This window comes from Rousettus aegyptiacus, unplaced genomic scaffold (genome assembly GCF_014176215.1).
Source record: "Rousettus aegyptiacus isolate mRouAeg1 unplaced genomic scaffold, mRouAeg1.p scaffold_m13_p_12, whole genome shotgun sequence".
Classification (NCBI taxonomy): domain Eukaryota; kingdom Metazoa; phylum Chordata; class Mammalia; order Chiroptera; family Pteropodidae; genus Rousettus; species Rousettus aegyptiacus.
This window is the reverse complement of record NW_023416287.1, coordinates 81,761,064-81,788,680: the sequence shown is the minus strand read 5'-3', so window position 1 is coordinate 81,788,680 and position 27,617 is coordinate 81,761,064. Positions and strand designations below refer to the sequence as shown.

Here is a 27,617-nt window from a genome sequence, read left to right as displayed (position 1 = left end):
CGACAAGATCGTCCTCAAAGTACTTCCGAAGGGACCTTAAAACCTGCGGCAATAGCCACGAACCCTGGAGAAACAAGGGTTCTCTTTTCACTTCCCACCCGATGAAACTCCTAGGTAAAAGCCCCGTATCTCACAACGGCGGAGGAATACACGAACATTTGAGTCGCACTCGCACCTGAGTGTGACCGCTACTCGTTTGCGCCTGCGCCGCTCCGCTGGCGCGAGGCTCCTCAGTCGACCGTGGGACCACGGTTCGCGTTTCAGGATTGGGCGGAGGGAGCCAAAACGGACTGCGCGGAAATGACGCAAAGGTGCGCATGCGCAGGCGGCCCAGCGCGCGGTGGCTGCTGGGAGCCTCACACCGCCCCCTCCCGCGCCTCTCCCCTCCCCCCTCCCGTCCCCGCCCCCTCGGCCTTTCCGCTCCCTGGCGTGACTCGGCACTGAGCGCCCCGGGAAGAAGCCTCCGCGATCGCTACCGCCTCCGTTCAGGCCTCGGCCTTCCAGACCCTTCCCCCATCCTCTCCCGGTCTTCTCTTTCAGCTTCGAGGCCGGTGGCGTCGCGGCTGCCCTTCCGGGCTCTCTGAGAATGGTGGGAGTGAAGCCAGTCGGGAGCGACCCGGATTTCCAGCCGGAGCTGAGCGGCGCGGGCTCCAGACTCGCCGTGGTCAAGTTTACCATGCGAGGGTGAGGCCTGGCCAGAGCCATGTGGGCCCCTTCTGCCCGTCGGTGCTTGCCTTTCTCTCTTTTCCGGTCGCGACTCCCTCGCGGTCTGCTCCGGCTCCGGAATGTCCGGCGCTGGCCGCACCGCAGGCCGCTGCCCAGTTAGGCCTCAGCTCTTGGGTCTCAGCCTCTATTTGTGCACAGGGGAGTCTCTGGCGGGCACGGAGGCCCTAACGTCTGCGTTTTCCTGCCCAAGATATACCCGCCCGCCCATTTTGAATCCTTGGACGAGCCCTGCTCTTGGGGGCGGCCTGCCTCTATTCTTTCTGGTCTTTGGGAGTCTCCCACAGCTGCACCTGCCTGCGTCAGTCCCCTTCTTTCCGGGGAGCCAGCTGTCACTTGCATTTTAGAAACCCTGAAGTCTTAATTTACCGAACATTGTTACTCTTCACCTGCAGTTCTGTAAAGCCTTTGGAAGATTCAGAATAGGCTATCCTACTAATTCACGCTTAATCCTAAAGCGTGGCCAATGCATTTTAAATTATGTTAACATTGGGTCAGGATACTTTCTAACTCTCTTAACGTTTTCGTTGTTCGTTTGGTCAGTAACTTTGTAACAGGCGATTTCGTGTGTTCACAAAAATTATAGTAGGTGTATATAGTACTGGTAGACAGATATCCAAATGTATAGGTTTGACCAAATAGACTCCATTTTTTACCCGACGATTTAAGAGGATCTCGAAAACTTGTTAACTGGCTTTGGTAAATCTCAGTGTGATATATCGGTTGCAGGGCTGGTGGATCTTACACATTGGGGATGCAGTGTACCTGTGTGAGTGACATGTTGGGACTAGGCATTCAGAACCAAGGTTTCAGCGAGTGTGATATTTACTGGCCTCCCTTTGTGCATGTCAGTTCCTAGTGAGATTGGGTATCTTGATAAACCTTGACTTCCTGGCGTTATTCACGTTTAGAATAACTTGGAGAAATATACTGCAGGTATCATTGTTTCTGTAACGTGTTTTGTCCAACTATGTAAACATAAGGCAGTATTTCAGATCCCAGAGCAAAAGTGATTCATGTCTATTGAACATGATTAAATAAATGTTTAGTACATAAGTGGTGGCATTAGGGTTAAATAGGTTTAAGGGATGGAGAGATGCAGGTAGAGGTGAAAACAAGTTAGGATTTACTTTTGAACCAGTCTGTTACACAGAATTGAAAATGGGTAGTGCATTGAATTTTGTATGGTGGAATGGGGTATCCATTTGATATGCGGATTTTAACATTTACTAAATTGAAAAAGATTTCATATATAGAGACATATCAAAATTCTCAGATTTAGCACTCTTGTAATGTCTATTTTCTTAATATAGGGGAATACTTGTAACATTTGTTAAATACCTAGGCCAAAGTTGGAAAATGGAAGAGACGATTTTAACAATGAATTTCATTTTTAATTAACTTCCTAATTCCAGTTGGAACATTGCGCGCACGCTCTCTCTCTATATATATACACATATATACATGCACACACACATATATACATATATGTACACACACATATATATGTATATATATTTTTTAGGTGAGGCAACCCTTGGTTGACCTCACAGATTGCAAGGACCTTGTCAGCTTACAATCCCTTATTTTTTATTTTTTACACCTACAGCACCTGGTCTTCCTAAGTGGTCTCCCATCCAAGTACTAACCAGGCCCGACCCTGCTTAGCTTCCAAGATCAGATAGGATTGGGCTTGTTCAGGGTGGCATGGCCGGAAATGGCGCATCTATACTTTTGTCCTTCAGTGATAACACTTTTTTTCCCCCTTACAGCAGGTTTTACTTTGTAGTTGGTTAGGTGTTGTTATTACTGTCCAAGAAGAATGTCAGGTGTGTATTAGTATGTTGAGTTCTAGTACTAATAGTAGGTTGTCAGAATAATGCATTATATGTATATTGCATTACATATCACAAAATTGCTGTGGACCAAAGATAGCTTAGTATATTACAGAATTAGCCGGCCCAGCAGTCCATAGGGACGGGCAGATGACATTAGTGAGTGAGGTGGATAGCTATACAACCACTAGGGGCATAGTGAGGTCTTAGAGATCATGCAGAGAATTTTTTAACTAAACATTTTTATTGAGGTGTGGCATGCATACAAAAATGTGCAGAAATATTTAACTGCGGTTTGATAAGTTATCAAAATGGTTACACCTGTTTAACCAACACCAGCACTCCGGAATCATCTCCCACCCCCAACCTCCTGCAGGCTACTCTTCACTCTTGAAACTTAACAGTATGGATTAGTTCATTCCACTTGGATTTGAACTTTATAAAAATGGTGTCATTCAGTATGTAATCTGACTGGATTCCTCTCAGGAGCATATAAATAGTTTTAATTTTGGCAGTTAATTTAGAAATAACAGAAAAAAGCACTGTAGGCCACTGTTGAGGGCTTTAGGGAATAGCAGTAAGAGTTGGGTTTTTTAAGTTGCATAACATTGTGAATGCTCGGTGAATGCTAACTTTTGTTATTAATAGGACCAGTTATGATTGTACCATTAATAATTATGATTTACCATTAGTAATATACATCTAGAAATTATCTATTTTGAAGTTATACCCTGCAGATAAGATAAACTTCTAAAACATGTCTTCAGAAAGCACATTTATTTTTCTTACTCATTTATTAGCTGAATGTGTTCATACCTGTTAACTGCTCAAGGTGGAGAGCACTGACTACTATAGCAAATATGGAAGTACAGCAAGTTCATGAAATAGAATTTATATTATGACTGTAAACAAAAATCTTACTTGTTAAAAACTTAAAGTGGTGCTTTCAGAGAAAGCTGATCTTGGATTGGATTTAGGAATTAACTGTTGTGGTTGTGGGCCTACCATTAACTAGAATGTCTGATCTTGGAAGGTCATTTAATTTTTCCGGTCTTTAGTTCTCACTTATTAAATTAAATAATCGTGTTAGGTTAGGTCAATTTTAAAGTTTTAGTTTTGTGAGTTTGGTTTTTTATTGCAGATAGCTAGAGGATAGTCCGTTGTATTCTCTTTCACTCAAAAAAGCATAACTCAATCCTACACATTCATTTTACACGTTGGATTTAAATAAGCTTTCTGTCAAAAAAAGGTTCAGGAGACGGAAATAGCATTCTTTATTAAACATCTGAATTAGATGGGCTGTGATGTCTTTTGCAGCAAATTCAAAGGTCTTATGATTTTGTATTATGTAGGCGCTGAGAATCAAGGTCTTTGCAAGAGAAAAAAGTACAATTCTGAAATTCAGGTATACTTGGGGTATAATATTTTTAGAGATGGGAAATGTCCTTGAAGAATCATCTCTTAAATTATATAGAGCAATCAAGTAACATGTTTATTAGCTCAGCCAATAATGGAAGTTTAAGTTTACCCTTAAATGCTTATGATAAGCAAGGTAAAACATTTTACTTAAAATACCTAATCAATTCATTTGAATTATCATAACATGAAAGTATACTACTATATATATTTGTGCTTCTGGGTTCTATGACTTCGACTTTCAACTAAAGTTCCAAACTATGATAGCTAACTAAAGTTAAAGCATCTGGGTATGGTTAAATTTTGAAAAGAAACAGTTATATGCAAGGTAGCCATTATTTTATACAGTCTGTTTAGCTGCAAGAACTGTTTAACACCAATTAGCTCATACATGATTGGTAAATAGAGCAATGATGTCAGTATAATATGGAAGATGTTTTGGTTCATAGGTTCGTTCATATTGTTTCTCCTGGGTAGTGAAGAGCAGGAGTGGAAATAGAACCTTTAGCAGGGAGATGTAAAGCTCTTGGCCACACAGGCAGGCTCCCTTTTGGGTTTATTTTAAGAAAGTTAAACATGAACGCCTAGCTCTTTTTCGAATGTCCTAAGGCAAATGTATATAGACATTCCTGTTGTTTATATACCCCAGAAGTGAGCGTAGGTTGGAATAAATTTTGCTTTAGCAGAGACTGCTAGTTTTTCTTCTCCCCTGAAGTGGTTATGCCCGTTTGCACTGTCACGGACAGTTCAGTCACTACACATTCTTCACCATACTTCATTATTTTTTGTTTTGGCTTTTTCGGTGGGTATGGTTTTAATTTGCATTTCTCTGGTTTCTTTAATGACTAATGAAGTAGGACATTTTTTCACATTTATTGACTGTTTGGATAACCTCATTTGTCAACTACCAGTTCAGGAGTTTATCCATTCTTTTATGTGTCAGTCTTGTTCTTATTGATTTGTAGGAGTTCTTTACGTAATAGAGGTTAAGTTCCTTGTTTGATATGTTTTACAGATTTTTTTTTTTTTTTACCAGTCTCTAAGTTGTCTTTTCACCCTCAAAGTGATATTGTGACAAAAGTCTTAATGGTAATATTTTCTAGTTTATCAAGTATGTTCCAATATGTAATTTCTTTTCCTTTTTTTCATTGTTTTTTGTTTTAAGAAATCTTTGCTTACTCCAAGGTTTTGAAAGTATCCTCTTTTTTCCTAAAACCTTTAATGTTTTACTTTTCACATTTAGATCTATAATCCATCTAAATTGGTTTTTGCGTATGGTGTGAGGTAGGGGTCAAGATGAAAAGTTTTTTCCCATGTGCCTATCTCATTGACTCAGTGCTGTTTATCGGAAAAAACATCCTTTCCCTACGGTGCTGTTGTCTCAGCTTTTTCATAAATCATGTTACTTGCTGTGTATGGGATGGGTCAGTTTTTGTACTCTATTTTTTTTTACGTTGGCCAGTTTGTTTATCCTTGTACCAGTACTGTACGCTCTTAATTTATAAAGCTTTGTGATAATTCTTATGTCTGATAATGTAATTTTCTCAGTTTTGTACCTCGAAATGGCTAGAGTTATCCTTGGTGTTTCCCTCTAAATTTTAGAATTTATATTTGTTCATTTCTCTAAGAAAACTTGCTGGAATTTTACATTGACTCTGAAGGCCAAATTGAGAAGAATTGACATCTGGACAATATTGAGTTTTCCAATTCATAAGCATAGTATATTCCTCCATTTTTTTAGATCTTTAATTTCTCTCACTGAACAAAGCTGAAAGACTTAATACTATTAGACTTCAAGATTTATATCTAACACAAATTTATAGTCATTAAGACAATGTGGCATTGATATAAGTATATCTAAATAGTCCAGAGGAGAAGACTAGAAAGTCTAAAGCCAGGATGATCAGAGTTTGCTTAATTTTATTTTATGTTTTAAAAGACAAGTTCTTTAGAGCGTAAATTAGTACAATCTTTAGTGTTATTTTGTTAAGCATCTTTTACCTCTCTCACAGGTGCGGACCATGTTTAAGGATTGCCCCAGCATTCAGTACTATGAGTAATAAGTATCCACAGGCAGTTTTCTTGGAAGTAGATGTACATCAGTGTCAGGTAAGGGAATGAAGTCCTTTCTTAAAAGAAATTTACAAATCAGTTTTAATTTCAACATAAATATCTTTCTTCATTTATCTCTTTATGTGCATAGTACTTATTCCTTTGGAGATAGAAAAATGTTATGTAGATATGATTATTACGAATGCCATTATGGCTACATTAGTTAAGAAAGATAGCCCAATTATTAATTGCTTCTGGGTTTGTTTATATTAATAGCCTTCTGATATAAAACTAATATTATGTCGTTAAAATAATAGGTCACCTGGCTGTTCTGTGTTTTACATTTCTTAGTTTATTTTTTTTCTTGAAAATCTAGAATTATATCTTCTACTACAGAGGCATTGGCTGATAGAAAGCCATGGGAGATAATTCTTGGTTATAGTTTGATTTTAATTGATTGTTTTGTAATCTTTGCTCCAAAGCTGTGTACTCAGCAGAAACTTTAAAATGTTGGTTACTTTTGATTGAGCCATATGTTGTAGGTAGATTGCTTTGATACTTAGTTGGAATGGCTACATGACAGTTCTGCATTTTCATATGTAGAACCTTGGGAGAGTTTTGTTGGAAAAAATATTTGGAAGGCTCCTTCCAACATGAAAAATATTGCCTTTAGCTCAGACTAAAAAACAGTGCCGTAGCTACTTTTTTCTTTTTCTTTTTCTTTTTCTTTTCTTTTTTTTTTTTTTTTTGGTGAGGGCTTTGTCTTTGTTACATTTCTGAGTGTGAAAAAAAATTTAGAATGTTGTATAGTTTGTAGTTAGTGATTTGGGGATTTGTTTGGTATAAACTCTACGTTATACATTCATTGTTCAGTATTTATACTACATGCTACTGGATTGCAATGCTGGCCTTTATTTTAAGTATTCACTGTCTCTGATGTGTAAGTGCCATCGCCATGTATTTCACTTGTTTCTTTTTACTTTTTTATCATGGATACTAGAAAATTTAAAATTACAGATATAGCTCACAGCACTATTCTTAAAGTTCTTCTTTTTTTTTTTAATGAGACTTAGAGAAGACATCTTTATGTAAATTTGCTTTTTCCTTTAAACAATACCCTGGTACCTCTTCATAGTAATTGAATATGTAAGGTGACATGTTTATTTTACTATTTATGTTTTTCATGAAAAGTTTAAACCATAAATCAGTGGTTATTAGCTAATTTTCTTTCAGTGGTTAGTCTTATAATATTGTGGAGTTGGAACAGAATTTAAAAAGATAGCTGTTGCAGTGTGTTTGAGGGGAGATCAGAAGTCATTTCTGTAAGAGTTGAATTGGGTGAGGATTGTAATTTAAAGGACAGTACTTCCTTTTCATGGACACATGGGCAGCTGTTTTTCAGATGTGCACTTTTTGCCATTACCACTGGTTTGTGTTTAGTACCCATTTGCGAAACAGAATGTACTTTTGAGAGAGCTGTGTTGTAAAGCACAGTTTCTGTATTGGAAGCTAATTGTTCTACTGAATGAAGTACTTAACACTAAAACATAAAAAATACAGGACTATTTTTCATTATGTATGTAACGCTCATATAATATGGTTATGCCCCAGTGGGTAATGTAGTTTAGGGAATAGGCCTGCTTTTTCTTAAATAATAATTAGGAATAAATTATATGTTTTAGTTCATACTTGTGATATTTAACTTCCATTGAGATGTAGAATGGGTATTCAGAGTGGTTTAAGATTAGTTTTAATTCATAACGCTGTCTAACTTGCCAATTCTAGGGAACAGCTGCTACCAACAATATATCAGCAACACCTACATTTTTGTTTTTTCGAAACAAAGTGAGAATTGATCAATATCAAGGAGCAGATGCTGTGGGATTAGAAGAAAAAATCAAGCAGCACTTAGAGAATGACCCTGGAAGCAATGAGGACACAGATATTCCAAAAGGCTATGTATGTAGACTTAAAAGTGAAATCATGATGTATCTTCCAGTTGCCATTACGTGGTTAAAGTGAAATTAACTGTGTTTTTATGTTTTACCTTTTTTTAAAATAAATTTATTTATTTAAATTAGTTTCAAGTATCAAGTACATTGGTTAGAAATCTATATTATTCATAAAATGATTCCCCCAATTGCTCCCTCCCTTCCCTACCCCTCCACTTAGCCATCGTATTAATGCTGACTGCATTCCCTGTGCCAGCTATTAACTACTAATTTATGCCGCTTTAATCCTTCACCCCATTCTCCAAGCCCCCAACATGTCTTATCTTTTACTAGTTAAGAGTACTTTCAAATGACTTTAAAAGTAAATTCACTGGTTGACTATTTTGTGTGTGTGTGTGTGTGTGTATTATAACCTTAAACCCCTATTCTAAACTATTTTCCTGAATTTCTCCTGCTAATATTTTTTGTTGCTTTCTTAAAAGTCCGCTTTCTGAACTACTTTAATACCCATTTTAAGACTTTTTAAAATATGCGTTGCCCCCAAAAGTAAAGAAATGTGCTAGTTATTCTGTTAGAAACGAACGTAGCTTCAGTGTTGGGTGTGTTTTCCTGAGTTTTAAGAGTAAGTTATTCTAAATAATAACTTAAGACTTAAGAACTTGAAAGTTTTTTTTTAAACAAATAGGAATAGTTAAAATGCAGTAGTTTTTATATTTGAGAGTTATTCGGGAAAAAAATAAAATTCAGGAGTAGCATTTCATGGTAGCTGATTTGTTTACGCAAATCGGTAAATCCTGCATAACAAAATAGATACTTCTTAACTTGTTATAAAGTTTTTGTATTGGCAGATTGAAAAATGGTTTAAAAAAATTAAAGTTAATATATGAAAGCACGTGTATCGAATACATTACAGTTGATCTCAGTCATGAGGCTACAAGTCCTTTCTCTAAGTCCCTTATGTTCATGCTGAGTAAGGAGAATGTATAGTCAGGTAATATGGGAGGAGTCTCTGTGCGTGTGGGGGTGGGAGGGTTTGTGTTTTCAAAAAGTGCCTTTAACATATGGTCCTGGCACTATTTTTAGTTAGGAAAGTACAGTTAACATTTATTTAAAATAGAACTTAAATAATAATTTAAAATTAAACATCTAGTTAGGAAGTATGAACATGTTGTGTAAGTCAGAACCTATGACACCTTTTAGAAAATATTAGAAATCACTTGGCCCCTGAAGTGTTGTTTTCACATCTTTGTATTTTCTCCCCTTTATTACTAAGGGTGTTTTCATGAAAACATCTTATGTGCACGACAGGGTCGCTGCTTAGCCACAGGGACACTTCTTTACACATTGGCATTTTGGCCGCAGGTTGGGAAAGAAGCAGGAAAAATAAAGTTTTAAGAAATAAAAAAAATTAGTTTTCATGTGAATATTATAACATTAATATTAAAACATTTTCATTTTTTTCCATCAGGTGTTAAAAAATTAAAAGTTTTGAGCTATTTAGATCTTAACAGAATCATCAGATATTTAAAACTGTGTCCCCAGGAAATGTCATTGCTCTCACAACACAAGTAGACACTTAATGGGAATAAGAATCACTGAATGAATACCTGTGTCTTAAGTAGATTTAAATATAAGCAGTTCAAAAATATATTGACGGTTTTAAAATAAAATTTTGGATTTCTTGGCATAACAGTTTTCAGTCATTGTGTTTTAATATTAAGAGGCTATATGCAGTTATTGATTTTATACATGCTATTGCTTTAAACTCCTGATGTGAGTGGAGCCAGAGTAAGATAAATATCTTTTTTAGGGAGGTTTGAGATGTTGCAAAAGGTGTATGTACGATACTCAAAAGATTAAGAATCATAATAGATCCTTTTACAGAAGTAAGAGTATTTTTCTGCATATAATGACTTCGTTTCTGAAAATGTATATTGAAGTTGGGGAAATTTTTCCCATATTTGCCAAAGTACATAGTATAGCTTCAAATAGCTCCCCTCATGCCATCTAAATCAGATCTCCAGAAGTTGGCATGCAAGGCAGTCTGGAATTGAATTTCTGTTTGTTCTGAATCTTGAGGCTTGCTAGTATATTCTAGTGTTCTGACCTCAGAATCGAGTTTTTGTCTACAAATTTATCATCAATTATCACAAATCAGATCAGACATTGAATGACCCCAACCGATGTAGTAAGTAGATCTTTAACCAAAATCTTGAAGCATGAAAAGTTTTTGTAACTTCCCATATGTCTTGTGTTGGATTTTTTCTCTCTACAAAAAAAGGTAAAACATTATAAAAAAATAAAACAGTAGTAATACAAACACATATTCTTCACCTGTGTTCATCAGTTGTGAATATTTTGCTATTTTTTGCTCTATCTTGATACCTACTTTTTCTAGATATTTCAGCATATAGCTCCTAAGACAGAACATCCTCCTATATAGGCATGATACCATTATCACTCCTAATGAATTTAACATTCATACAGTATCTCCAGTGTACATACAGCCTGCATTCACATTTCCTTAATTATCTCCAAAGTATACTTTAGAGCAATTTTTCCCTCATCTAGGATCAAATTAAGGATTATGCATTGCATTTAAGTTGTCAATTCTCTTTTAATGTTCTTTAGTTTAGAAACTTCTCATCTGCCTTTTTTTTTTTCTTTCATGATTGCTTTTTTTGAAAGATTTAACCAGCACCAATCTAATATAGTAGCCACTAGGCAAAGTGGCCATTCAGCATTTCTTATATAACTAGTACAACAGACAAACTGAATTTTTAATTTTATCTACTTTTAATTAATTTAAATTGCCACATGTAGCTAATGGCTTTCTTATTGTACAGCACAGGTCTAAACCATCTGTCTGATAGGCGCTCCCACTATCTGAATTTGTCCGATTGTTTTCTCATGATTTTTTCCTTGTTATTGGCAGGTTGTTACACACATGGGTAGTGATATTTATTTCCCATTATATATTGTGAGAATATGTGAAATCTACAAAATAACACCAATTTGTGCCAGGTACACAAAGCACTTTAATGCAGCTGTTTGGATGTGATACTTGTTTGTCTGCCCCATGCACAATAAATAAATCTAAAAACTTTTAAATAATTCACTTAGTTTATTTTCATTATTAATGTATTAGAAGAATGACTACAGTGTTGTCTTTATGCTTGGGACCTTAATCCAATATATGGTATTGAAGGTGCACCTCTGTAGGATGAAAGACATAAGCATTTAAAAGATTTTGTCAAAACTACCCTTTGAAGGCAAATATTCATGAAATTCAGCATGATTCTCCAATGGTAGAACTTTGCTCTATGGTGCTCCTTTTTTCCCACCCCCCATTTTTGAATATGTTATTCTAACTAATATATTTAATGTAAAGCAAAATAATATTTTTGCTTTGAAAACATTTAGGCTACTACATGAATAATTAGTCTATTTAATGAATTATTACTATGTTGATAATTATCATATAAGAGTTTCTTTTAGTTTTCAGAGCTATATATACATGCATTAGTATCTCTAGATAAAAAATATGATGCTTTTTGTGATAGAAAGGTAAACGTGCAGAACTGATAACCTATAATACTTGGCAAACTTTGAAAATTGTCCTTGTTTCTAGTAGATGAAATGGATGCTTTTCTAGAAAAATGCACTTTATCTAAATCAACTCTACTAGAAGCAGAACATTTAAATAGACCAATCACCATAGAGACATTAAAGAAAATCATAAAAGAGCTCTTTCATAAATGCCAAGATGACATTACAGGGGAATTCTACCAGATCTTAAAGTTCAGGTTGCTTAGTGTTACTGCAACTACTTACAACCACAGAAAAAGAGATAAAACTTTTACTTTTCTTTTTGAAGTACATATGGCATTGATCTTAGAATATGACAGAGTTTGCACCAAAAAAGAAAGCTACTGACCATTTCTAGTTAGGAATATTACTGTAAACACTTAAAAAAAATATACTAGTAAACAAAAATCCAAGAATCCAGGAGAGAAAAATCATGTTTTTCTAATATGCAGACAAGGCATTTAACATAATTTAATATCCATTTCTTATGAAGCGTTCATTGAAATCTTAATGGGGAAACACCAGCGGCATCCCCACCAAAGCAGAAACAAGGCGAGGTGGCCGCTGCCACCACAGCTCTTTGACGTGGAGTTGGGAGTATGGAACTCTTGGTCAACACACATGCAGGAGGGCGTTAAAGGATACCACAGGGAAGCAGTTAGCAAAATCCAGAATATAAGAAATCTGTAGGCTAAGTGACTGTAGATTAAAAGATTTAAGGGACATATTAACCAAATATAGTTTTTGTACTTTTTTTGGATCCTTATTCTAACAATTTAACTGTAAGACATTTGCGAGATAATTGAGGAAATTTGAACACTGATATTTGATGTTATCGAAGGATTTTGTTTTAGTTTTGATGAGGATTTTTAAAGTGAATTCATAAAAATATGCACTGAAATGTTGTTTATGAATGAATTGAACAAACGTCCAAGATTTACTCAAAAGTAATCAAGGAAATGATTAGGGACTGGTTGAGGTGTAAAGAAGTAAGGGTAGCCATGAATGATGAATATTGTAGCTGAGAGGTGGAGATAAAGAGTTCACTGTGTTCTATGTATGTTTGAAATTTCCATAGTCAAATGTTAAATTCTTACTTGCTGTTCATCTTTAAGTTCTTCGTGGACACAGGTTTAAAGAGTCCACCGTGGCCACTAGAAGAGGGTGGTAGACTTCTTTTGGATCTTACAGAAATTTTAATTTGCATATTTTGTGCTGTCAGATACCATTATTAAAAACATATAAATCCCAATTTTATAATCTTAGTATTAAAGACTTGCTTTCTGATACCTTTCAAGTGGGCTAAGCCTAGATTTGGCTTTAATAATTAGTGGTAGATCTCGGTCACAAATTCCCATGAAAAAAATCATTATTAAAGTTTTAGTGGCTATTTTAAAAGAGATAGACATTTTCTTTAAAATTGCTTAATCTAGAGAGAATCACATATTTAAGATTTTTATGCCAAATCCAAATGTTTTGCTTACAGTCTTGATGTTATTTTATTTTTAGATGGATTTAATGCCTTTTATTAATAAAGCTGGCTGTGAATGTCTTAATGAAAGTGATGAGCATGGATTTGACAACTGTTTGCGAAAAGACATGACCTTCTTGGAATCTGATTGTGATGAGCAGGTAATTGAATGCTTAAGGCTTGTAGATTATCAATATTTATGCCTGCTATTGTTTCTTTATCATGTTTCCATCTCATGATTTTATGTCTCTCCTTCCCAGATGACCAATTCTTCTTTTCCATTTTATAACTTTCATTTTCTTTGACCCCTGTCCTTTGACCATGCAGACTGACCCCACTCGTTTCCTCTTCTGTGTGGCCTGCCAGGTGCACTGGGGAGAATCACAGAACTCTTGGATCGGCCCCACTGCTAAGTCGAACCTTTACCACTCTTTAAGTCCTTTTGTTCATTCTTCATCTGGCTTTCATACTTTTTATCCACTCAGATGAGTTCATCCCTGAGAAATAGAGACTACTGATTAGATGAGTGCTCCCCGTGTGTGGAGTCTTCACTCTCAGATGTAAACCAGTATTGCACTCCCTTGCATTGTTGTCACAGAGTAAATAGTGTAGTACTGCCTCGATCGAGCCCTATTTCATGACTATTTTCCTTAATTTCCTTTACTATCCCACTGACTCTGCTTTGTCCCCATTCTAGTTTCTCTTCTACCTGTTCACAAAAGCTATTTTCTGAAATATAAATCTGATCATGCTTCTTTCATAGAATAGTTAAATGATCTTACTGGCTTCAGAAAGAAGGTATCATATTCTTATTTGATGTTTCTAGCTTTTCTCTCTCATCTCCGATTCACCTGTGATTCAGGTCCCTAAACATGTCATGCTTATATACACTGTTATAGACCAAGTATAAAAAGTACTTATATAACCAAAGGAAATAGTCTAGGTATTTTCTTAGGCAAACAGACCACAACGATCATGAAACCAGAAATTGAAACCTCATTTTTCTTTGCTCCAAACAGAGGTACCTTACTGTATAGCTTTGAGTATTGTTCACTTTGTGTTTCTTGTAAATGTTGCTCTGAATATAATTCGATGATGCATATCAGCAGGACTGCTACAGCTTCCCTGAAATCTCTTGCTGGGGAAATTTTGCTCCCGGGGTAGAAGCACAATTTCGGCTGGAAAGAAGATTAAGCGAATGAATCAGTTTCTGAGAGATAGGCATTGCAACAATGTTTTGTACCTTGGTTTCCTTATGTGGCCTTCCAAATTCAGTCAGATAAGTGAAGGATGGAGGTTTGGAGGTGACTGTAGAGTTGTAAGAATCCTCTTCATGGTTTTGGATCAAATAGAGTCTATTTGAAGGCATTGTGCATTGCCTCCAGATTTTAGTTTTATTTGGAAATTTTGTTTGAATTTTTGGAAAGCAAATTGCATGCCAGTTTATAGGTCACAAGAACTTAGGTTCTTATGCATAATTTTAGTTAATTTATTCCATTAACTTTGTTGTCATTCCCTTATGAATACTAGATGATTATATATCTCAAATGTCAGTCTACTCAAGTCACTTTCAACTTACTGATTTTACGTATTGCAATGGTTTTGTTAGATGAATTAAATTTTTTCTGCCTTTCAATTAATTAATTTTGCTTAACTGTTGTGTGTATGTATTCAAAGTGTTTAAGAGCCCTTTTACTATGAAACCATTATTTTTTTTTTTTAGCTGCTAATTACTGTGGCATTCAATCAACCTGTTAAGCTTTATTCAATGAAATTTCAAGGGCCAGATAATGGTGAGTAATGGACAGTTTTTCTTCAAACTAACTTTCTGCTCTGTAGACCTGTTAGCACATACCTAAAACTTTTTATTAAATAGAAGTAAATATTCTTCGTATGTGGAAAGAGTGAAATTGTTTTTAGAACAAAGCAAGGACATGAATGGTCATATAATGTGAGATTTATCTCTAAAGTTTTTTATTTTAGAATTTAAGTTCCATCTTAATCTGAAAATGGCTGAACCTTTTCTTCCAGTTTCCAACTGTAAACTCTAGATTCAAAGCAGCCATTTTTTAGGATCAAAACTGGGAGATATATATTTCAAACTCCTGTTACAGATGATAAAACTAAGGCTCTAGATCTTCCTATTTGTGCCCTATAATAGTTTTTATGTTTATACATATCATGATCCTTTAAACAAGATTGTACAGACTTGGTATTTTCCTTTTTATTATATAAAGACTTTTCCATTTTCACCACTATCACCTTTTCTTTTTTCTGTTTTTGTCGAGGGTGTTTTGTTGCTGAGGGTTGGGGTGTGGGGGTAGGCTGCGGCCCTCCCTCGGCCAGCCCATCACCCATCTCCCTCCTCTTCTTCCTTCGCTGGTAGGGGAAGTGGGCAGACGGAATTGGGGGGAATAGGGACTAGAATTTTTGGGGGGGGTGTGTGTGCAGGGTTCTTTTCTTTAATAAGTTGGTAGAAACAGCCAGCATCCTATTTATTAGATAGCATTCCTTTCTCATTTATTATTCTAAATTTTCATGATTTTTTCACCCTGGTTGCTATCAGTTTTTATTTCAAATTGCATTAGTTCATTAAAAATAGGTTACAAAGGACCTAGTCCATAGCTCTTAAGAGAAAAATAATACAAATCAGAAATAGATACATTATGTCTTTTTATTAAACAGTACTGCAAGTAATAGTTCATATGGCTTTATATACATGGATGCTTGTAGATGAGATGCTTATATTGTTCCACTAACATTTTGGAAAATATTAAGATAATGTTACCTTTACAAAAAAAATACAGCAAAAGTAGTCTAGCTAGCATTCTATCATCCACATTTCAGTAAGCTATAATATAATGGTAATTAAATTTTCATGTATTAATGAATTTTCATTAGTGGAAGTCTATTCTGAAAATACAAGTATTTATAAAAGCAAATGCTGTAGAAATTAAGCAATTTTAGCAATGTAAATATTTTGGATTCTTTAATCAGCAATAAAACATAAGTCTTAGATTGTACTCTGAAGTTAAAGGGATTAAAACACTCTGTAAATGTCATCTTAGCACTGAATACATCTTAATTCCTAAAATGAAATTTGGCAATTTGTGTAATTAATTTCCTTTTGGCTAGATGGTGTTATTGATGATGCTTTCCTCTAAAAAATAAAATGTACCCGTTGTTGGCAGTTGCAGGACCCAACTCATTTTATTTCTTTATGAAATTTGTTAATCTGCATATACGGTCAGACTTCATTGCTATCTTCCATATACCTCACTAGTAGCATATTTATCATAGTATGTCTTTTGTGTTGAGGGCAAGATTTGTGTGTGTATATGTGTGTGCGCACACATAATGTATGTGTTTTATCTAGTATTCTTAGACAATTGTGCTAGCAGGCCAAGAATATTCCAGTAAATGCCCTTGGAGCAAGGCATGGGGGTGGGGAGAACAACTATGAAAAAATCAGACTTTTTAGAATTTCTGAAGATACGTATAGGTATGTGCATATGTGTGTATTTGTGCCTGTTTCTATGATGCGGATGTAATGATAAAGGGAAGAAAATATTACATACTTGGTTTTTAGCTTTTTATTTTATTCTGCCATTTTATAGGTCAGGGTCCTAAATACGTAAAAATTTTTATCAATCTACCCCGATCTATGGATTTTGAAGAAGCAGAAAGAAGTGAACCAACTCAGGCTCTGGAACTGACAGAGGATGATATTAAAGAGGATGGCATTGTCCCACTTCGTTACGTTAAGTTTCAGAATGTTAACAGTGTAACTGTAAGTAGTATTTCATGAACATACATTTAATGGGTTCATGGGTAACAATTCATGCTCTCCTTAGTGATTCTAAATGATCCTTTAAAGTAGATATATGTTTACTTGGTTTGAAATGAGTAAAAATGTATAACGATCTAATTAAATCTTTGTAATTTATCTAGATGTCCTAAAGGGGAAGGAGAGTTGATTTTTAAAAATTTGTGGTATTGTCAGTTTACTTATTTTATATATGTTTGGCAACTGTTACTAAATTTTTATTCGAGAACATTTTTACTTAAACTGATTCGAGTTTTATTATTCATACCTGGTGATGAGTGATTTGTAAAATTCAATGTACTTTTCTAGAATATAGTTTTTAGTAATATAGTGGTCACAGTCTTAGTATCAGCTTTTGTGCATTTTGGTGCTGCAACCCAGCACATGCTCTCCACCCCCAGCCCCATCCTTCAGAGGAGGAGGGGACAGGAGGGTTAGAACAGACTAAGAGAATACCTGGAAAAAGAAGTAGGAACCAGCATAGAGTCACTGAGAACAAGTCATACCAAACTAATGTGATTTTTTATTTTAATGGAATGAGTCTAGTTTTTGTAAATTAGAAGAATGCTGTATAGCATGTGTTCATAATAACACCTTTTGCTTTATTTAGTGATGAGAGAAAGGCAATTTGTTTATTGGAAAAGCTCTTTCAATCCAGATATCCTGATATAATCTTCTCTATTATCAAGAATCACGGCCATAGTTATTTTGTGATAGGTTCAAGTCTTACATACTGTGTCCTGTCTCAATCAGAATTTTAGTTAAGAGACAGAAAGCATGTGTATCACTTTCTTGGTAATGAAATTGAAATTGAAATGACAGTTTTGATCAGAAAGTCTAATCAAACTAAGTATATGAATTTTAAAAGCAGTAAATATGAACTGTTGTGCTTAGATTAAAAGAAGAGTACAACTAAATGGAGCACTGGTTTAATAGTCTAATTAGAGACTTGGAGTTTTTAATTGATCAGCTCAGTTTGAGATGAATCCTTGGTTGCCTGTACAAACAACAAAAACTGACTGATGAATGCCATCTTAAAATGAAAGAAGTGTGTTACTCAAATCAAGAGAGGCAATATTCCTAAGTAGATAGCATCTAGAGTATTGTGTTTAAAATATGGAGCAAATTAAAAAAAAATCCAATATTCTGGAAAAGGATATAAACAGTCAGTTGAGTTTGAAAAAATATGCAGGGCATAGTATGGATTTAGGAAATGATTTCCAATACTATTTTTTCGTCTAGTCCAGGAAATAGAATGAATGACGAGCAGAAAGAATATAACTGAAAATTTTCCTCAGTGAAGCACTATAATTTTTATAAAATTTCAACAGTCCATCGAATCATGAATTGCATATTCTTTCAACATTCTCAGTAAAGAATTTAATTATGGCTCCTCCACACCATCACACTCAGTCATCAGGCATTTGTATATGTAGGTGTCTTGCCACGACATCCCCGGAGAAGTGAGAATAGCAGGCAAACAGTGGAGGTAATAGTCCTGTGGAAGTACTAGTCTAAATGTAACATAAATGATCCTTACGAAGAATAGAAGGTATTTTTATTAGTAATCTAAGGCAATCAATTAGACTTAAAGCATTTTTATGAAAAAAAGTATTATAATAATTACTGTAAAAATTATTATTTTTTGGTAGATATTTGTTCAGTCCAATCAAGGTGAAGAAGAAACAACAAGAATTTCATATTTTACTTTTATTGGTACTCCAGTCCAGGCAACAAATATGAATGACTTCAAACGAGTAAGTTTGTTTAAATGATAGGGGAAATAATAATATAATTTTAAAGAAATAATTTCTTAAAACGCAAAGTCACATGTCATGGAGTTTTATAAGGTTAAACTAGAAAGAACAGTACTTTTAATCGTATTTTTACATATCCAACTTAAATCTCTAATAAAAATAAGTCCTGCTGATATAGCGTCTTAATGAATGGTATCCAATTAAGAGGGTAAAAATGATTGATTGGTTTCAGAAAGTAGAAGTAAAGGAAAAATAGGAATAATTTAAATCATTATTATTAGTTTTTAAGAACTTCATTAAGATTTAGATTTACATTGTTTCTGATGAAAATATTTTAAATGACAAATAATTTTACACTGAGAGGTTAACTTTCAAACTATGTGCAAATAGAACACATTTCAGCAAATATGTATATAAAATATTTATACATATTGTGTGGACATAATCTTGAGGTTGCAAAGAATTTCAAAGGTACACGGGATCTTTAGGAATGAGAACATTTTGTGCATTCATAGAAATTACTTCTACTTGAATGGTTCCTTATGGTGACTCTTAAAATATACAACCACAGATCATAGAATTGCCACCAAGAGCTTTATCAGTACAGAGCTCAGGTGCCGTACACAGATTAAATGTGCTGCAGCGCAGGAGACATCACCGTGTTCCTGATGTGTGCCTCTGGCAGGCAGTCTGGAGCTTGAGATGATTATAGAGAGGAAGAGCTTGCGTAGGGCTGCCAATGCCTAGAGGAAGAGGCACCCAGCTTAACAATTTGACACCCCTGTTTGGGGGATGGGAGCTGTAGAACATCCTGAAACCTTTATCTTTTTGATGGTATCCACAGATCTAATTTTAATTAAATGACAGAAAAATTTATAAAATTGCATAACAGTGGATGAACTTAGATGTTGTTGTTTTTACAAAATTGATAACCTTAACAGTAGATATTTTAGCTGGTCATTTTTCATCTGTCATTTTCCTGACTCACAATATAATTAACTTTTGAGAGCTTTGGGATGACAATCATGTACTTAGATCTGTCATGTTAAATGTTTGACATATGTATAATGACAGGTTAGACGAAGCAAAGATTAAATATCTACATTTTTATGATATGAAATATGCTGTACTGGGAAAATGTGTGAGCAACAAACATTTTGGCTGACTGCTTTGTTACTTTGCCTGTTTGGATTACATGCCATTGGATTTAGCTTTAACTGTGCCTTGCATAGTTTGTTTTAGCTTAATACTTTCATAAGATCCGTTACTCCAAGTCCTGTTTTTCTTATACCATTAATTCAGCTCTAGTTTCCTGCTTATCACCTTAGCTTATGGATTTGATTTCCATTTTCTCTAACCAGTGCTCGATTTTGCTGTCTTCTGCCAGCCTGCCATTCACTTAATAATTGTCCATCTAAGAGTTTGTCTTCACCTCTTTAATTTTAACATCCCCCATCCCACCTCTTCTAGACTACTTTTTTTTTTTTAACTACCAAACTACCTTTTTTGGACTGCCTTTAGGGTAGTATAGGTGTTAGACTGTTCTTGCTTGTATTTGTGTTTATTTTGATTCGGATAATTGTCTATTTAACTAAATGCTTTTTTACCCTATTAAAATTACTGTAGAGCAATAGTTCTCAAACTTTTTGGTCTCAGGACCACTTTACACTATGAAATAGTGTTGAGGACCAAAAAGAGCTTTTGCTTCTGTGAGCTATACTTACCTAATAGTTACTATTTCAAAAATTGCAACTGAGAAATTTAAAAACTATTTATTTAGAAATAATAAACTCATATGTTAACACAAATAATATTATGTATGTGTTTTTCAAAACAAAAGCAACTTAGAGGAGGAGTATTGCTTTATACTTTACACATTTCTTTACTGTCTAGCTTAATAGAATCCTCTCATTTTCATATCTCCTTCTGCATTCAGTCACTTTTTTGCTATCGCAAGTTATGTAGCCTCTTAAAAACTCCATTGTACGCTGTGAGACAATGAAATTTAAAAAGGCAAATAATAGTTTAGTATTATTTTGAAAATAGTTGTAAGCTTGAAAATTCCCTAAAAGGGTGTCAGAGACCCCCTGCGTGGTCCCTGCAAGAATAGTTTAATACTGTAGCGGATGCCCTTCACAGTGCTCTGGACTTCATTGTCCCGTATGATCTTTGATACGTTTTCGTGGGTTGAATGGTTTTCTTATTGTATGTTAATATTACATTTTATTTTCATAATTTCTGAATGAGATATGTTCTGTTTGTGTCATTTATTGTCCTTAGGTTGATTCTTTAAAAGTAAGCTAATTGCAGTTATTTTTGTAAATTAAGAACTTCAGTGTAGAAAAAGTGCAATAAAATTAGTTTATGTATAACTGAAATTGGCCGGTTTGGTCCTTTTATAGAATCACCTTTTTAAAATTATGAGTTTGGTCAGATATGTATGTGGTATGGTGCTTGTCGTCCCTGTAGTACTGTGCTAGGTACAGTCTTGATCCCTGTCTAGAACAAGTTTGTGTCCTTGAGGGTTAATGCACAGACATTTGGAAAGTTGATCAGAATTAAAGCTTAATTCAAGGCTGTCTTCACAAACTTTTGTCATACTTCTCCGGCCCAGTGATACTGACTTCTTCCCAACAATGGCTGGGAAAGAATGAGGGTATTTTATGGAGAAAGAGGGCCTTGAACTAAACTTTGGGAGTAGAAATGGACAGAGGAAAAGATAGCAGTGGGCAGTGCAAGTAGAATGGAAAACAGCAACTTGGGCATGAAAACGTAGGACAAGTCAAATATGGCACTTCTTTTTCTTTATTTAGTCAGCTTGAATTTTACAGAGATTACACACAGTAATTAGAATTTAAAATTTCAAAATAGATTTGGCATGTATTTTATCAACACAGAGGAAGAGTCTTGATACCTCTTTGTGTAGTAAAGTAAGCTATATAAAATGGTTTAATGAATGATAAAATAGAATTATTTAGCATTTTCAGTTTTCGTTTTTATGATGTGTGAGTTGTTCCTAGATAATTTTAGTTTTCAAAATGTCATTGACCTTATGTCACTGAGATGACAGAAGCTAAGGTAACACTAATGAATCTTGGATGTGGGTAGAAATCTTAGACCACCTTGCATGCTGTTAAAACTTTATAAGGTTATACCTTTAAGATTTGGTAGACTAGTACACACCTTCTGCTTGTCTGTTTTTGGCTCTCATAGGCATGGTGCACATATTATAAAAAACACGTAGTTGTCTGTTTCCTCTTGTAAATGGATTCTTGTGTTGCAGCATGGAAAGCTTGCTATCCTAATGGCTGTTGATGTTTTCTTAACTAAAATATGCTCTTTATATGGATTGCTTTATTTTAATATAAAAGTAATAAGATATAAGTATGTAAAAATGAGCATAATTGAAGGGGCTTCTACTTATTGGAGAATGAGGTGCATGAGAAAAGCAGAGCAGATTTTCTATCACTGAAATAAAAAGAGACTTTTCTAAACTGGCCATTCACCGTATCAGCTATTTTTGTAACATTTCTGTCTGTTTATTTTTCAGCTTTTTTAATCCAACTCAAATGAACTAAAACCAGAAGATTTTTTTAAATGAAGTAATATAAAGATTGACCCTATCTCACTCTACTCCCCTCCTTGCTTCTCTGCGCAGCCCGCGCCTGTCTGCTCTCTCACCCTTCCCATGTTCTCATCACTGCTGGTGCCAGATCTCCACAGCTTCTGTCATCCGGATCAGCCTTATTATCGCTAGGTTTCCTCAGCCATCTCTTTCTTCAGATCATTCTAGTTCTGTTTCTCCATCGCCCTTTTATTTTGTTTTGGTTTTTGTGTCGGGCTTGCAGCTAGGTGCTTTGATTTCATTACCATACTGTATTGCTCCTCAGCTTTATATTTTACTTTCTCCTGTCTCATATTTAATTTTGTACTACATTTTGAGAAATAATATTGCAATAAAATTTACATTGTTGTAAATGGTTTAATTAGTTTTTGGATGATGTTTTAATCCAATCTGAAGTTTGAATTTTATTTTTCAGGAACTATAGAGTCATTTTGGAAATCAAATATGAACAGTTTCATCAAGTTCTTTTATGCTAGTACTAGTGTAATATATTGATTAAGTTGTAGTTGCTGGTCAATTGTGGGTATGTCCTCTGCCTCCCCAAGCGAGCACAGTCCAGTTGAAGGACTTACAGGCTGAATGTTAAGCTGGATTAAAATATTAATATAGAAGATCAATGGACTCTTTACTGAATAAGTATTTTTGACACCTAATTTTGATGTAGACTTCTGTTTGAGGTATTAATATAAAGACTTCAAAATGAATAAAAGAGCTTTACATTTGGGGTGGAAAATCCATATTGGAATGCTAAATTTCTTCTTTTTTACAGAGAATACACATTGGCAAGTTGAGAACTATCAACCTGTGAACAGTATGCAGATTCGTGTTTTCCACTGTATCACATCTGCTAAAATTTTAGTTTTTAATATCAATTGTTTTTCTCTTTTGCTTAGTCTAATAGCTCTGTGTTTTGCTTGTTCCCAAGTGATACATTGATCAATAATGCTTTCAGTGTTTATCTGCATAAATTCATTTGTGATACACATAGTTCCATCTTTTTTAAGAAGGCTCCTCTTGGTTCTTAAAACCTAAATTTCTTACTCTCATCCACATAAAATTTTCTGAGACTATCTGTTTAGCATCTCTGGCTTTTTGGACTTTCTAACACATGGTTTCCTTAGGATCAGAGAGTTCTTTTAAAGTAATGAAAGTGGTTTTACCGGAGGTGGGGAAAACAGCACTTACAGCATCATGTGAATGGGAATTCAGTGCGAAGCGTTTTTATAATCTCTTTTAAAAGACATTGTCCCAGCTATGTTTTATTTTAGACCAGAAATGTACTGAAGACCTTTATGAGTTTTGCTTGATTCACATTCTACTGTTAGGAACAGAATCAATTTAAAATAATGAAATTTACATTTACAATGTACATAGAAATATTTTTGTATACAAATATATATTTCATAGCTTGCACATAGATTTTTGTAGAGGCATCTCTGCTATGAGAATACATTATTTAATGATGAACTTTAGGTTTGAAGTAAATTATTCAATTAGAACATAGTTTTGAACCTTCTTACAGAGATTTTGTTTTCTAGAACTTTTGGTAGAAACCAAGTTTTTTTTTTTTTTACATTGTTATGCTGCCACATTTACAGCAACTAGGGTATTTTAAAAATCCTGTAATAGAGAAGTTTTCTAATTATTAACAGAATTTTTTTTTTTTACATTTTTAATATTTGTAGTAACCAGGATTTTTTTTTTAAAGGAAATGACAAAATTAGTCATTTTTAATCTGTTTTCATTGTGTGTCTGCATACTGAGAGAGAACTTTAGACTGTCATCTTGAACATAAAGATATAAGTTTAGCATACTCTTTTAATTCTAGATTATTTGTGATCAACATTTGATTTCTAATTGCCTAAAAAATAATATGCCAAATATGTGTCAGTCATATAGCATCAGCTTTTTATTAACCTCCCTAAACTATCAACCTTGTTTTGAAAATTTGCATTACTTTTTCTTAAAACAGTGTGGGAAACCAAAAATAGCCTGCATGTGTGTTCTTTTTAATTCCTTGAGGCTGAAGGAGAGAGTCACAGTTTGATTCAACAATGAAAATATACTGCATGCCAAAAAATGCAGGAATAAAAGTTAACACCAGGTTTTAAAGATGATTGCCAATTAGTAATATTTTGAAAATACCTGATATATTTCTAAGTTAATAAGATGTACATATAAAGTTATTTTTGTTTTTCTAGGTAGTTGGCAAAAAAGGAGAAAGCCACTAAAGTTCGAAAGACACTGGAAGACCATATTGCAATCAGATCTACAGCTCCTGGATAATTGCTTGATTCTCGCCAGAGACTGTCAATATTCCATTCATTGCCGTTACCAATAAATCATTGCTTTTGTTCAGATGATATCACTAGTGTTTCTATTGTAATCTTGATACATGCAATTGTAAATAAAAGTCACTACTTTTGCCAAGCTTAATTTTTGTCATTCTAAATAAGTATCTCTCTTTCTGTTTATTTGAAATTTGGACAACTTCCGATTTTAGAAGAGGCTTAAGAGTCTGGTAGCATATTGAGCGAAAGCCAGTTTGTCTCCTTAGAGGAGCAAAACTTTTCGGGAATTAAGGAGTACGTGTGCCCTCATGTAGACACACACACACACACGCGCACGCACACACGCACACACACAGCAAGTGATTTTGATAAATGGACTTAGAACAACTAACCATGTTCAAATGAATACTAACACATATGTTTATTAAACAACATTTAGGTACCTGGGCTATAGAAATTACTCAAATTATAAACTACCTGAAATAAAACAAGTTTAATGAGATGTAACTGTTCTCACCTCAAATTGTTAGTTATAGGACTACAGATATTAATCCCTTCTGGATAAACTAAAAGTTTGAGTCAGCTGTTGGAGGCATGTTGAAATCTGACAGGAGAAAGCACAGAACTAAGAATTCATGAAGTGATGTGAATCTCTTTTAATCAAGTATGTTAACTACCAAAAGATGCAATATAAATATTTAGAGAACTTGTTCTTAAGGTTGAAAATGAATTGGCCAAATGTATATGTTTATAAGGTCTTTCACCAAACGCTGGCAAAACACCTGTTTTATTCAAACTAATCCATAAAGTATTGGTAAGTCTAATTTTTTAATTTTTTAAATTTGAAATTTATTTTAAGAATTCAGTGAAAGGTGTGCATAATGCAATTTTGATTCAGTTAATACATTTGAGGGCATTTTTGTCTAGGAATATGGTCGAGATGCCATTTTGCCTTTGGGAGACCAGTGTATTTATACATGTTTATGAAAAAAATTATACGGAAGTTTTTGTGTTAAAATAGTCACTTTCTGGAACCCTGGTGTCGTTAGATAATGTTTAGTTCCTTTGTATGTAAGCACATGAACTGGTCTGTTGTGATGTCTTTATATCTTAGGTATTTTATTTTTATGTTGCCTTGGGCAAGTGAAGGCAGAATGGCAAGAAATAAAAGTTTATAACAATTCTTAATATAGACCATCTCAGATTAATCATGTCTGAAATTAAGGATAAGATTAATTTCAGTTTTGTTTTACACTTTATACACTTACTAATCTTTTTGAGTAATTGTTGAAGTGCCTCATCTGAAGTATTGCTGACCTCATCCTATTTTATACTTGACAGTTTGAAAACCCAGTGAAGGTAATTACATATTTGTAAAGGATTGGGCATCAGATTTATATTGTTTGTGACTTTTTTGTAACCCAGTTGGTTGCATTATACAAGCATTCCATGATCAAATTGTAAATAGTGAAAAATGAATGTTTATAGGTGACTGTAACATGTTTCACTATGGAAAGTTTTACAAATAAAATGCATAGTTGACATTACTTAAATTACCAAGCTGAAATGCTGATATTTTTTTCCTAAAACTGCATGTGTGTGTGTGTATAGATACACAGATGCACACATGTATATTAGACATGTAACACTGAATTTTCCAGATGAATAAGAAGAGCACTTGAAAAACATAACTAGTTATTTTAACTGAAGCCATCCATTAGTGTTTTGTGGAAAACTAATTGTAGGTTCATTTTTTTGTCAGACATGGGGAAAAAAAAAATACCTCACAAAACTTGCCCCTTTATTTTGCGGATTTCTTTAAATCACAAGGTGCATTATCTGATGTGAAACAACAATGAAGTACCCTGTCAACAATAGAAGAATTCCAGTACAGTCTTGGCCAGCACAAGGCAAGAATAGGCCATGTGTGCACAGATTATCACACTCTTGTGCCCAAGGCAAGCACTTGTGATACGTTTTGCCCAAATTGTCCCCCAGTCTCACCACTCTGTTGTAGGTAGCCACTTAATTGAGTTACATGTGATTTGAGACATGTCTGCCATCTTTGTCTCGAGGCTTGAGGATGCGTTCTGTTCTTTTTTGCAGCATTTTCAGGTTTTCTTTTATCATACACCTTAGCATATTGTGTATGGCTGCCGTTAATACACTTGAGGAGGCTTTTTTACCTAAAATAGTTCAGATCTTACCATGTTTCTTTTAATGTCTAGAATAAATCTTTAATACTGTAATAAAAATAAAGCATTTGAGTTGAGTAAGTCAATGTAAAACCTCTCCTTTGTAAGTTTCAAAGAATGTCAAGACATTTAGGGCTTACACGTGTTTCTTGTAATTACGTAACTCAGTTTGGTAGATTTTTGTATATATCTTCTGAGATCAGTCATTTCTGAACTTAGATAATTTTCTTTTTAAAGCAAAGTAATGACTGAATGCTAAAGGACAACTTTGGAGGAATATTCGTGTTCACTTAGCTTTAATACCTTGTTATTAGAAGTGTTATGCTACATTTTACAAACATTGCCAAACACATGTATGTTTCATACATATAGCGTGTTAGGTAAATAAGTTTTAAGATACTGAATATCTTATTCCCCAATTAACCTTGCTTAAGGAAGAATATTGATGTCATTTTAGCATATTTTCACAGGTTTTATTTTTAAATGAATACTTCTTTTCCATGCCCAGCACAATAAGAATAAGTGGGTAGAGTAGAGCTTTTTCCAGGCTAATAAGATTACATTTAAACTTTGTGGCTTGTGCAAAGTTATTAATTGGAGAATTTGTACATTCTACTCATAACATTAGGATTCGGATATGCAACTAAGACTGTACAGACCTTGGAGTATTAAAATCTATGATCTGTAACCCTACACCTGCCAGTCTCTTCCCTCTGCCCTTCCTGTGCCTCTCTATGATAAGTTTGTATGGGGATTCTGGTAAATTGAACAGGCCAGAATTTGCTGTGAAAACATGATTGTTGATTTGTACTTAGACATGCATTATTGGCACATTATTCCACTTTAGAGTAGGGTCTTTGAACTTTGAATCTCTGCTCCTCCTACT

The 27,617-nt window shown here is 34.5% G+C and overlaps 1 protein-coding gene and 1 pseudogene across 1 annotated transcript; one reads left to right on the top strand and one right to left on the bottom strand.

Moving 5' to 3' along the window:
• Window positions 1-385: 385 nt before the first annotated feature.
• On the top strand, window positions 386-26,083 carry TXNL1 (thioredoxin like 1). Its single transcript, XM_016129176.2, has 8 exons — window positions 386-684; window positions 5,987-6,083; window positions 7,812-7,985; window positions 13,076-13,198; window positions 14,761-14,830; window positions 16,655-16,827; window positions 18,516-18,620; window positions 24,447-26,083. The coding sequence occupies exons 1-8, from the start codon at window positions 587-589 to the stop codon at window positions 24,474-24,476; spliced, it is 870 nt and encodes a 289-aa protein (XP_015984662.1). The 5' UTR covers window positions 386-586; the 3' UTR covers window positions 24,477-26,083.
• LOC118610099 lies at window positions 2,324-2,442 on the bottom strand (annotated as a pseudogene).
• Window positions 26,084-27,617: the final 1,534 nt, after the last annotated feature.